We start from the raw sequence: 13,591 nt of genomic DNA, 5'->3' as shown, positions 1-13,591 counted from the left end.
TAGTGTGTGTGTAAGGCTGAAGGCTCCTACCTGGACATGCCAGAGAAGTGATAGTGAGTGTGTGTGTGTGTGTGTGTGTGAGGCTGAAGGCTCCTACCTGGACATGCCAGAGAAGTGATAGTGAGTGTGTGTGTGTGTGAGGCTGAAGGCTCCTACCTGGACATGCCAGAGAAGTGATAGTGAGTGTGTGTGTGTGTGTGTGTGTGAGGCTGAAGGCTCCTACCTGGACATGCCAGAGAAGTGATAGTGAGTGTGTGAGGCTGAAGCCTCCTACCTGGACATGCCAGAGAAGTGATAGTGAGTGTGTGAAGCTGAAGTCTCCTACCTGGACATGCCAGAGAAGTCGGCCTCCTCCTCCTCGCAGCGCTCGTCCAGCTCCTTCAGGGCCAGCGTCACGTCCTCCTCGCACACCGAGCCACAGGGGCTGTCGGGCGGCTCCTGCGGCAGGGGCAGGGCCGTCAGGACGTCCTCCTCCTCCTCACAGAGGGACCCCGGCGGGGTGTCTATGGCCGGCGGGGGAGGGTGGGCCGGGTCCAGCTCGTCCTGGGGCTCCTGGGAGTCCTGGGAGGAGTCACACAGCATCTCCTGTGGGTCGGAGGGCAGGGGCGTGGCGCTGCAGAAGCCCGTGTCTTCGCTCACGCTGCTGCTCAGATCGTCGGCCGCCGTCGTGCTCGCCCCGTCCTGTTGACACACACAGAGCCAGGGGGGGCTATTTAGCAGGAGCGACCGTGCAGATCGGGAAGTGATACATACCGTTTTTATGGCGTGGCTGAAGGTCAATTCTTGTGGAACATTGTTCAACTATATGCCTGTATGTTAATCTATTGGCCAACCACAGCTACAGTAATGTAGCCACTTAAGCCCTATTCAAAAATAGCCATTAAGTGACACAGCATGACTGAGCATGTGGATCGGCTACTTTTAATTTATAACATGCTTAAATATTCTTTATCTAGAATTATATAGACTAGAGCACCGAAATCTGACATCAATATCGGTAGAGGGCGCTAAGTCCACGGGTTCATGTACTTTTTATTTGCATTGTAGGGGATTTTAGATCGACTCGTATAAGAACTCTGATTGAAAAATAAGCAAATCATCCCGGCCGTTAAACTCATGAAGAATCAACTGACAGAGAAAACGCTAATGTTACTGCTGCTGAATTAGTTCCATTTTCGCTAGAAACAGACATACTGTATATTCAAATATGAAGGACTGACTGTCAAACGATACAGAGACCCCTCCCCGACAAACCCCCGGGAAAGGTTTGTTTGTTTTTGGACCACAATGCTTATACGAGACGATTTTAAGATGACCCCATGACCCATGTTATTCTCCATAGAGAAAAACGTGAACCGCGAGTGAAGTCAGGACTTCGGCACTATTATGCCCATAATAAGGATGGTTAAGTGGCTAAGTCCAGGATTTCAGGAAAACTAAATGTGCAATAGTAACATTACAAAGTTTAGCTGAGGCAAATTGGGCCAGACTATCACATTGTATTAAAGCACTTTTACTTCTTGATAGATCAGACATTTTTCATGACTGATCTGGAAGAAAGAGTGCGCTCTATCTGAAACATAACGATGTAATGACTTCTTGCTAATTGGTCTTGCACACAGTTGAGTCAACCAGCGTATTGAACTGCTTCATTTCCCCCGTCTAAAATCAATAATTAGTCGTTAGCTAAGTCCCACCCAAGCCCGTTCTTGGCCAATACCATGTTAGCGACGGTTACTAAGTAAGGATCCTGGTCAAGCTTTCAATGCTGGTCAAAATGGTTAAGCAGTGTCAATAAATATATTTGCTGTAGCATGTGTGGACCTCAGAAAGAGGGTTTGTTTTCTTACCTTGTTATGAGCCAACTAGTCCATTACATGAATTATTTCGCTCCGCTGTGCAGTTTAATAGTAAATATTAGAAATAAAAATAGGCTCTCATAGACTTCCATTGTAACGGGGAAACAGCTCTCAAAGTCACTCTTTTAGCACATAAGCGAACACAACAAAAGCTGATTTTGACCAGCATTGAAAGCTTGACCAGGATCCTTACTTAGTAACCGTCGCTAATTAAGGCCAGAGTGATGCATTCTTTCCAAATTGAAGAATAATATGCAGCATCTGCTTTCTTATATTGCAAAAACAAAGAAGAAGTTGCAATTTTTTGTTTAACTTTTTTTTCTGTTCAGCATTAAAAAAAAAAAGTGTGTCACTGTGAAAGTTGGATTGGAGTTGAAAATGTCTTATGCATGTAAAGAAATATGTATATTTGGTTACATGCAATGTCGCACCCCAAAAATAGCAGATCTGCTATTTTCGGGGTGCGCAACACTGGCGTGCAACCAAGTATAAATCACCCTTTATGAAAATCACCACTTCCATTTGGACACGCCCCCTTCCTATACAAACCCACACCAACACATGAACACAGTCATGAAGGCTGGGCTGCACATTGTGGCTGAACACTGCAGTGTGGGATTTGTGCAGCTACTTTCCAACTGCACACATACTGTCATACTAGTAACTATTGATTGCTAAAGGTCGGACAGGGAGGACCATATGTCTCTACATTTAGAAGGGTGGGACGGCTTGGTTACTATGACAACGGTTACTCTTTCCAACCCAGGCTATGGGGAATATCACCACTTACCCTTTCCATAAAGGCTTTATCTGTGTCACAAATAGAACAGCTACTAGCCTCTGCTTATAACACTACGGGGAATTCCAGTCATCATTATTCCACACATTGGCTTCCTTTAAGATGGCCATTGGTTGGTTCACATCACTTCACATATTGGCGTCTCACACGAGAGCAGATAAGTCAATAAATTAAAGAGGCTAATATCCATCCGTCACTGAGGTGGCGTTATGGGCGTGACCCTCAGGGCTGATAAAGCATGAGCGTCACAGTGAGACGACAGCACGTGATTGATATGCGTGCGCTGTTGTGATGTCATCCAATCTGTTGGGACCATAACCTGAACATTTATGGCTTAGAGCCTCATACTGTAATTGTGAATCACTAAGTGAAACCGATATACCGGTAGTAGCTAGTTAGTATATTGTCACTGTCGGGCAGAAACCTCTTATCTCCATATTATAACGTATTGTCCCGTACATTCATTTCCTACTTCATCATACTACAGCGTCACACAAAAGTAGCAGAAGTAGCAGATCTACAAGCTACTTGTACTATTTTTTTAAATCTGAATCCTGAAAAGTAGCAGTTTTGGACATTATGAGGTTTCCACCCGACAGACGATTTCAATATTTAGCCTCCATTCAGTCTCTCTCTCTCTCTCTCTCTGCTAAATGATGTTTCAACTGCATGTGAGACGCATAAAGGACCATGTTGCTAATTGCTATATCTACTGCCATTGTTTTCTTTTAACAATGTACTTGTTTTCTTTATATCTCTAATATTTTCCCCTTTCTTGAAAACTGCAAATGCACAACACAGTCGTTACAGATGGGGTAAGAGGATCACTCCGTTTCAGTGACAAACAAGTTACGGGGATGAGTCAGTCACAGGAAACATTTTCCTCATGCAAAGCACATCCATCCAGGGCAGCAGGGCGGCCGGGAGTGACCGAGTCACAGGAAACACTGAAGCTTAACGATGCATCATGTAAAGCAGTGTTATTATAATAATAATTTAAAAAAATATATATATATATAATTTCATCAGATCATTAAAAAAATAATTCCATAAAAAACAAATGAAAGAAATTCTAATAAATGTTTTTTATAGGTTGTGAAAATCTACAAGCTCACAATGTGTCAACACATTCTTGCCCTGATGAAGACCGGTTAGGTCGAAACATGTTGGCAGTTGCCTTTTTAATTTAATAAAGGCTAACCTCCTCATTTTAACCTTGAGTGCTGGCTCCTGGATCGTTTATTTTGTCTTTATACGTTGTGAACTATGTTGTTCACTAGTTCGGGTCTTCCCTTTTGGGTCTAAAACAGTTTGGGAACCGCTTGGTGTAAAGTGACCGCGCTCATGCTGAGCACATCCGTGGCAGCAGGGCGGGATGCTACATGCTCGGTGATGACACAGTGAAAGGTTCTAATTGAATGCACCTGTTTTGTCCCGTCCCCCCACCCCGGGTCCATGGCTCTCTTATTTTAAGAGAAATGCATTAGGAAATGGCAGCGTGTGGCAAGGGGCCAAGCGCGTCACTGACGCAGCCTTGGCGATATTGCAGAAAGCTTTTAGGAGGTTAGGACGGCGGCCCGTACCGGTAGCAGATGACTAACAGTATTGATGGTTTTATCTGGGGGCTCATTACGCTAAGAGCCCGAGGGGGGAGGGGAGGTGAGGTGGGGCTGGATGTCCTTGGGCTGATATTGAGACAGAGTGAGCTGGCAGGGAAGCTTCCGTTCACCTCCTGGTGTAGTTAACGCCACACGGGCCGTGAGGGTCACCAAAACCCACTGAATGGGGTCCCCGTTGGAAGAGGAGAGGGACGCCCTGCCTGAATATGGTTCCCACGGGTCCCCCCTCTGCGCACATTTGTATGTATGAGCTGTCAACGGCATGGAGTCAAAGCCTGGTGAACACTTTGCTTCCTGTGTTTACCGCACATTTTACAGGGTAATACAACATGAAATACTCTGCGTGTGTGTATAATACAATATACCTGTATACTGTAACAGTACATTTATGGGCAGGCGACCTCTTATCTCCATATGTTCATGGTTTTTTTAATGCCATATCTTACTTTTTTGTATGACAGTCACACAAAAAAACTCTTAACACAATCATTCCCGGGATTCCTTCAAAATAGGAGCTCTGGGTTGCCGGAAAAACATGGCCGCTTTTACTCTGAACTCTTTTCCCATTTCCTGAAAAGCAAAGGTGATAATAGTGCAAGTGATAAATGTTAGTAAGAATCAATGGCAAAGCTGTTAGTTAATGAAAAAATAAAAAATCATTGTATTTGTTAATACAAGAATAAACCAGAAAATTGTGTCTTTTCAATCATCCAGTGTTTTCTCCGAGTATTCCAACTTGACCTTAACTGTATTTTCAAATGAAAACAAAACACCACTTTTAACCAACATATACTCACACATAAGCGTGCCGGGGATAAAAGGAGCTTCTGTCCATTTGCTCAGGTGTTTTAGTGGCAAGGTTAGTTTGGAGCAGTGAGCAGTAACAGCTGACCTGAGGTGAGCCTGTTTGTTTTTCCAACACCACGATCTCTTCCCCAAATCAAATGAGCAAGCACCCGCCAAAACAACAAGCACCCAGCACCCAGAGTTATACGAAGCAGAGCCAGATAGAGACAGAGAGGGGTGGAATTAAAGACAGAAGACTGCAGAAAAGTAGCACAACATGCTCTCTGAGCGGACAGGGGGGTTAGGAGGCAACCGGGATGGTGCCTGAAAAACACCGTCCTTGGGAGGGAGACGGGGGCCGGGAGACCACACGGCCGAAACCCTCCGTCTAAAACGACAGCGGAGTGAGAGAAGCACAGTGAAGAATACGGACTATGATGGAGAGAAATGGGTGGGGGGGAAGGGAGGCGGTCAGAAAGCACCCGAGCACCACAGTTTATTGCATTTCCCGATTGATCGCACCTCAGGCAGCTGACTGCTGGCACTGTCCGAGTGGGCCAGCTCCAGACCGGGGCTGTCCAGGCGAGGGAGCGAGGGCAGAGAGGGCAGGACGGTGATCTCCTCCGTCAGAGCGCTGCTGGACGAGTCCTGGGACTGCTGCAACGAGTCCACGTGGTTGGAGGTGGCGTCGTCCGTGGCAGAGTCACTGTTCATCTGGGAGAGAGAGAGCATTGGACTGGTTAGATAATAGATTCTCTGTGGGAGACACTGCATCATCACACAGTACAGATGGTGCTTGGTGGTATTATCCCTTTAAGACCTGAGGCCTTCCAAAGCAGTGGTTCTCAAACTTTTTCATACCCCCAAATGTATAGACCCCCCCATCTGAAAATGTTTCATGCCAGGGCACCCCAAATGTCATTTTTTTAACCCATTTTGACCTGAGATCAGATTCTAAAAATGTCTTCTAAATCCTGACAGTTTTCTGAAAAAGCTATGTTTCTATGTCAGTGGTTCTTCGATTTTTCAAAAATAGCAGACCTACAAGCTCGTAGCGCGCCACTCGGTGGCGCGCTATGAGCTTGTAAATCTGCTATTTTTCAATAGCTAAAGCATAACATAATGCTAACACCAAAAGGGGTTCCCGCCCAAAATGGGTTAATACTTTCAAGATTTATCAAAAATGTTAAAAAATAACAGACGTACAAGCTGTGCTCTGTGAGCTTGTATATCTGCTGTTTTTGAGAACCACAACAAGAGTTTTCTGAAAAACATTGAAAATATGTTGCAATTTATTATGGACAGTGGTTTCTAAAAGTCTAATGACTCATCACAGCGGTGGAGGATATAGGCTGAGACACACCTGATCACCTTATTTGTGATCATAGTGAAAATCCCTGCAGGAACATTCATGTGGAAATGGGTTGACGTCTGTCTTTGAGGGGAATAGCTATTCAAATGTGACTTCTTTTTCATTTTAAAATCGGCACACCATTTTTGAGAGAATTACAATCCCTTTGAACTTTCAGTCTATTAGTTGGTTAACTGAGATGCTGAAACAATATTTGCCTTTCCAATATGTTTATAGATTATTTACTGTATATTAATAAAAAACAATTAGAGAAATACTAAAAAGAAGTACAGCATATGTTTAGTGGTTTTAGTCCACCATAGCAGGCAAAACGTATAATCAAGGATTCATGCCATTTTAAAGTCACAGTATTATACATTCCAAACATCACTGTGTGAATCAGGTGTAAAAAGTGCATCATGCTCATTGTCAAATCATTGTAATACTAAATGACAGGAAGGAACAGATTTGGGGTCAAAAGGCCATCAGTAGGAGAAGCTCATTCGCACATCGCACTACAGCAAAAGTAAGAGAAAGGGTGGCAAAAGCATCCATTAAGCCTATTTATACTCTATACTATGTAGTACCATGGTGTCACTTGCCAAAAATAACCAAATAACTGATTTTTATTTTTTTAGCAAGTGACACTTATGAAGTGAAGTGTCGTATCTGATACGACAGAAGCAAGTGAAGAGAGAAAAAAAAACAGGAATTGAGGAAAGAAAGGTTAAGTAGTTTGTGTTCAGGAACATGCTGTTATTCTGAGACTTGTCCTCAAATATATATATAGAACGTCAATTAAGATCTACGGTAGTTTCTATCCAACTGCGAGAAAAGCACTCTCGTTTATCGTCTGTAAATAGACATGAGTGGGTCTTAAACGTGTCTCATTTGAAATTTAATTTCTGGACTGTACTTACCTACAGGAAGGAAACAGGACAACAGCACTAATTTTGCAGTGAGGCCGCAGGTGTTTTAAGATTCAAGGGTGAGAGGAGAGAGAGAGAGGGGGGGGGGGTCTATCACCAGCGAAGAAGCAAGCGTCTATAGCCTTCCCTCGCCCATTACTGGCAGCAGGTTCAGCACAGCGCACGCACACACACACCATGCCAGCGGGCTGTGTGGGGAGCGTGGTGGTGGGATAACAGGGTGGGGTTCGTGGGGGCTACCCTGACTGGTGGGGTGAGACTTACGAGGGCGGAGCGGGTGAGAATCTGGCTAGCGCTCAGTACCTCCTCCTCAGACGACTCGTCTGTGTCCTCGTGGTTGGTGAGGTTGAGGCTGGGCGTGCTGCCCGTGTACTGGCACTCCTGCAGGGACGGCGTGTCCCCCTTGCAGTCCATGCTGTCCAGCGAGCGCCGCCGCACGCCCCAGTTGAAGTTGTCCATGCTCTCGCCCTGCGGGACAGCGCAAAGGGGAAACGGGTTCAGATTTACACATGGATGGATGGATATACACAGTGGACACTATGGTTCTGGAGAAGTCCTGCATCGGGCTCGGGGCATGACTCATGAAGTGAACGAAACAATAAAATAAAATAAATCGATGGGCCGTGTGTCCTATGACGGAGCATAATAAATTGAGCATTATAGGCAACCATGCCTGTAGCATCAATTCAATCTTTAGTCAGAATTCTATATGCTCACTTCAGATAAGCTGTCAGTTGTCTACGCAATTATTATGTTTCCTGCATTCAACGAGATAAGACAGAAGACACTGACCAGACAGAAGACACTGACCTGACATAAGACACTGAATTATGCTGCTGAACTGTGTGAATTTAATATCACTCAAGTTGGCAGCAAGTACAGAAAATTTGATTTAAAGCGTATCGGCTCAGTTGTCGGAACAATCTATTCAGGATGGGACAGCTTGCAGAGCAGAAGCTGTCCTGATGATGAGCACTGATTTGTGTGACCGTGCAGGACTCTCAACGGGACATGATCAAGGTTCAAGGCAGCACACCACATACATATACACATGACCACTTACTTAAAAACTTGGAAATATCACTATCCATGTTTCCATCCAAGTTTGCTGTGCCAATTATTAAATACATAATTGGTAAAGAATTGGAAGAGCTGCCATTAAACATTTATTTTTGACAAACCTTACCTCAATCGCTATTCAATTCAATAAGGATTTTTTTTATGTTACCTTACGTTTTTGTCAAATGTCATGTAAGCATTCAGTAGCATTCCTTGTTGAAAAGCAATTACTTGTGTGATAACACTTACTGAAAAACCTTTCAGTAAGTGTTATCAGCCCCAAAATGTGAATAATATCCTTTATTTGCGTAAGAGGTGCACTTGGATGGAAAACATGATCACAAACACAGATGGACCTGAATGGGAGGAGCTTGTTTCTTCTGCCATGTTACCATTTTGTAAACATGATGTGGGATGGGGGGGATGGCTGATTTAAGCAGTCACACCTGGCCTGAATCAAACTGATTGGACAGAGTTTAATCGATGCGCGCAGAATAAATCAGCCATCACCCATCCCACACGTCAACATTCTGGGATGTAAGGAATGTGAAAAAGAAAAGAAAAAAACTACCAAAGTAAGGGGCTGATGAGGAGGCATAGCAGCAACGATTATCTAACTCCATCATCGATAAAACTTAAAAGGACATCAACAAAACAGGTGATTGTGAAAGGGAGACACAGAATACCGGACAGACAGGAGGGCGCCGCGGGACAATGGCAGCTCTAATGCTTAATGTATACACCGCCATAAGACGGTGTCATGTGCCGGCACACAACACCGCCATGCGACGGCACACAACACCGCCATGCGACGAGGTATAAATCTGGCATATGGAGTTGACTGGCCCAAAGACTTACCTGTGACTCCTTGTGGCAAAAGAAGAAGGGGAACACGAGTGTTAGAAGACTACGGACACTCACAGAACATTCACATACTTTACGAGAACATTGGTACATGAACACCACAACTCGAGCACTTGTGACGGAAGGTAAAAACGAGGACGGGAAGTTGAGGGCGCGCACGCCTGCGTGCGTGTATATGAAGGATGTGTGTGCGTAGTGCGGGTTCGCCTCACCTCGGCGTCCTCCAGCTCCACGTCCAGGAAGTCGAAGTCCTTGAAGACGCCGAACTGCTGCTCGCTGCTGTCGTCTCCTCCCAGAGCGTCCTCGTCGCGCACCGCCTCCTCCACCGTGGGGATCAGGATGGTCTGCTGGTCGCCGCTGTCCAGGTCCTCGTTGGAGGAGAACACCACCTGCACACGCACCATGGATCAAAGCAGAAATAAGATACGTCTCACCACTGAATTATTATTCATTTATTTAGTAGGGTAGTCACAATTATTACATGATCGTCTAATCACAATTATTTGAGATAAATCGGAAAAAATAGAAGATCTACAAGCTTACAAGGCATCACAAGCTTGTAGATCAGCTATTTCTGATTTCTATTTCTGATTATTTAAAACTATCCACAAGGATCTATGTCAGTTTTTCAATTATTCCATTAATCTACAGTATTATAAAATGAGGTAATAAAGCACAACATGATGGAAAATGTTCATAAAAAGTTGCGCTGAACCCAATCTTGAAATCGCTCAATATGTTGACGGGAAAAAATATTCATGTTTTGCTGACGTTGCAAATAACACAATTAAATGCATTGCTGCATTTCATATACTGTAATGCATCACTAAACCAATTATCGGAATTTAATTGCATACATTCTCGATTGATTACTCATTTGACCCATAATCTATAAGCATCAGCACAAAGCTTTGGTGAAGGTTCAAGTTCATAACAGTGAAATGTGAGGCTTTCGAGTAGAAGAAACTTACGGAAGGATTTTTGGGAATGCCAGACTCTGGGCCACATAAAGACAGGACGTTCATCAGCTTCTCCCTGGTTCTCCTCTGTAATGATGACAACATAAGACATTTAGTTGTGATGGTGATTGATATGACAACATCTTCTGGCACTACATCACCGGACACAAGTGTGTGTGTGTGTGTGTGTGTGTGTGTGTGTGTGTACCTGAGAGAGCTGAGGCCTCTTCCAGCTGACGGGCACCAGGCCGTTGGAGTTGGATCCAGAGGAGGTTGACGAGCAGCTCCTGGTGACAGCGATCACCTGAGGCTTCCCGTTGCGCCCCGCAGCGGTGCGCTGGTCACCGTACTTATGCCCTATGATGGGGGTCTGTGGAGGTCACATACAGATGCCACAATCCATTAAGACCTGAGGCCGATTCTACAAATGCCTTCTAAATCAGTAGTTCTCGCAAGACATCTGTGAGCTTATATATCTGTTATTTTTTTAATTGACATGACACGGTTTTAATGATACTGTGCACATATATACGCTGAAAGTAAAGGCTTGGAAAGACAAGTGAATAGTGGAAAAGATAGTGACTCAAATGAAAATGTGCAGCTCTAAAAAATATTGTTATTTCGTTAACCACTTATAAACTATATACTTTGATGTAGGCCAAACAGTGAAAATAGGCAATCTACAAGCTCACAACACGTCACTTGTCAATGCACTGCGAGCTTATAGATGTGCTATTCTCGCACAATGGTCGTCTATTATGACATGCCCAGAACGTTAGTGTTCATGTGCGTAAATTCAAATTCACACTTGGCCTCGAGTTGCTTGCAGAAGCCACTAAAAAGAGCTGCAGCGCTGACCTCAGAAATGTCAAAGTGGAAGTCCAGCGTCTTCCCGGGAAGCTCCTTGGAGGAGTTGTTGAAGATGCGCGTGAAGGCGATCTCCGGGGAGCCGGACGACTCCGTGCTGTAGGAGCGCTGAACCTCGTCTGGGACCACCAGGCTGGCAGAGCGAGACACCACCAGCTTCAGAATGTTCTGGGCCTCCTTCCAGTATGGGCTCTGCACACACAAATACATACGTATATAGTGGCTCCATTGTCAACGATGTGATGTGTAGGTGGTCAGACAGGGATAATGTGTGAGTAGGAGTGGCCCATTAACCACAGTAATTAGCTCCTACGCACAGCTGAGACGGCATGTAGAGAGCCATTTTGAAACTGTAAGAGACCCAAGACACTTTCACGCAAACCTCGAAAGAACTCTAAACAAAGGCGACTCACAGAGGGCGCCAGCATGCCACACACACAAATGGACTCCCAACAAAAGACCACACAGGCATGGGTGACAATGATTGCATAAGGAATTGCCCCGAGGCAGAAGGCTGGTAAAAGGCTCACATAAAGAGCTGTGGTTTGGATCAAGAAAAGGCCCCCGTTAGGCATATTATCCCTGCTGTACAGACTGGGAACGGCTTCTAGCAAATGTACACACAATGAGTCCGAGTCTATTGAAAAACAGAGTCAAAGAAGAGCATGCTTTCACAGAACGCATTTCTATTCATGCCAATGTGGGGGTTGTCAGTTGTCACTCACTCAGTTACACCACTGTAACTGAGTACATCATATTTTTTTCCGCCAATGAATGCCCTAATTCGTATTAAAAGAGGGTTGTGAAACCGTAGCTAAAAATGTTAATGTAAGAGCATGCATGTTCCCCCCCGCTATAAAAAAGGTCCATTGGAACACAGGTATTTTTTTCTTCCGTTTCCTGAAAAGTAACTGTTTTGGACTACAAGGTTTCCACCTGACAGCAATGCTCAGCTGTGTTCACTGGGGATGAGGGGGGTGGGACGGGGGGCGGTTTGAGGACTCACCTGAACATATTTGCCGATGATCTTCATGATCTCCAGGTTGAACTGTTTGACGGGGGCCGCCGACAGGTCGATGTGACTCAGGAGGCTGTAAATGATCTGAAGCAGGGACTGCTGCATGCCGGGAAGGCCCTTCTCCAGCAGCTGATGGAGGGACAGATCACAGGTTACCAGTGGTACGGTACATCCATTGTTGCATTAGGAATTATTGACTGGGATGGCATGTCAAGCTCTCCTTTAGGATGTCTTTTTTTAAACACAAATCGAGGGTTCCCGGCACAAAATATGGTCAACTATCTATACATTCATTTGGGGGACAACACCGTGAAAACTGCTAAGACATGCCTTCGGACAAATAGCCTACAACTCTAGTCGTGTGATGTGGGGCTTGGAGCTTACCTCGGCCAGATAGGTGACCAGGTTGAAGGTGATGTCGGCGAAGGCGTCGTGCACGTAGCGACACACCACGTTGATCCAGTTGGTGCAGTCGCGCGAGTAGCTGTGCGTGCTGTACAGGCTCATCATGTGGGCCAGGTTGGACAGCGTGGGAGACTTCTCCTCGGCACACACCTTGGCGATCTTGTCGGCCGTCTCCTTGCAGAAGGGCGTGGGGCTGTCAAAGTGCTGGATGAGGTGCGGCAGGAGGCACAGGATGTTGAGCGGGAAACCTGAGGAAGGAGCGCCGTTAAAAAAGAAAAGGGGCACCAGACAAACGTTCAGCCACCAGATGTCGCACTTTTACACCTGTGTTAATAAGGCAGCAAAAGGCCTGCAATCATGATATATCGCGTCTGGGTGGAAATGTCCAAAACTGTTACATTCAGGATTAAAAAAAAAATTTGCAAAATTAGCAGCCCAAAATGCGTCTTGCGTCGATCTTATAGATCTACATTTATTTTGTATGCTGTAGTATGATCACACAGGGCATTAATTTACCAAAAAACACCAAAAGTTTAAATATTAAATATGTTTCCTCCCGACAGCAACAATATACTTTAAAAGTTATACTTTTAAATTGATTTCAAGATTTTGCACAAAATGTCGGTCAAAACACTGGTGTCGATGTGTCTCTTACCCGCCAACTGCGAGGGGTCCACCAGCGTGTGTCGGGATACGCTGATGAGCTTGCTGAGCAGGTGGATGGTGAGCTCCTGGGTGGAGGCCGAGGTGAAGCCCTTGAGGAAGAGCTGCAGCAGGCCGGGGAAGCTGTACCACTTCAGCTTGGCCTGGACACGCTCCAGACGCTCGCGGCTGTCCGCCTTCTCCAGGGGCAGCTGGCCCAGCAGCTTGTTGAGCAGCCGCAGCGCCAGCAGGTACTCGAACTCGTAGTCCGACTCCAGCAGCGAGCAGGCGATCCAGAACACCGTGGCCATCAGGTTGGTGGGGTCCACGGGGGGCGGCGTGGCCTCCCCGCCCGTGCCCGGACCTACGGTTGGCACCATGAGGATACTTTAGTAATTGTAATAAACGACACGTATGAAATAACGTTCTGTTTG

At 45.5% G+C, this 13,591-nt stretch overlaps 1 protein-coding gene across 7 annotated transcripts in view; it reads right to left on the bottom strand.

Annotated features, from left to right (window-relative positions):
• fryl (furry homolog, like) overlaps positions 1-13,591 on the bottom strand; it is a 112,628-nt gene that overhangs the window by 13,606 nt on the left and 85,431 nt on the right. For 6 of the 7 annotated variants that reach the window (XM_079506691.1, XM_079506685.1, XM_079506686.1 and 3 more), the window contains 10 exons: positions 13,171-13,521; positions 12,495-12,763; positions 12,099-12,239; positions 11,084-11,284; positions 10,434-10,595; positions 10,238-10,312; positions 9,479-9,655; positions 7,608-7,811; positions 5,586-5,777; positions 326-681 (listed from right to left, as the gene is read on the bottom strand). In XM_079506691.1, coding sequence (XP_079362817.1) covers positions 326-681; positions 5,586-5,777; positions 7,608-7,811; positions 9,479-9,655; positions 10,238-10,312; positions 10,434-10,595; positions 11,084-11,284; positions 12,099-12,239; positions 12,495-12,763; positions 13,171-13,521 — 2,128 coding nt within the window. The remainder of the gene's footprint in view (positions 1-325; positions 682-5,585; positions 5,778-7,607; positions 7,812-9,478; positions 9,656-10,237; positions 10,313-10,433; positions 10,596-11,083; positions 11,285-12,098; positions 12,240-12,494; positions 12,764-13,170; positions 13,522-13,591) is intronic. The other variant, XM_079506687.1, reaches the window with a different exon arrangement.

This window comes from Electrona antarctica (genome assembly GCF_951216825.1).
Source record: "Electrona antarctica genome assembly, chromosome: 7".
In the NCBI taxonomy this organism is placed as follows: Eukaryota; Metazoa; Chordata; class Actinopteri; order Myctophiformes; family Myctophidae; genus Electrona; species Electrona antarctica.
The sequence above is the reverse complement of the archived record's forward strand: the minus strand, read 5'-3'. Positions and strand labels throughout refer to the sequence as shown.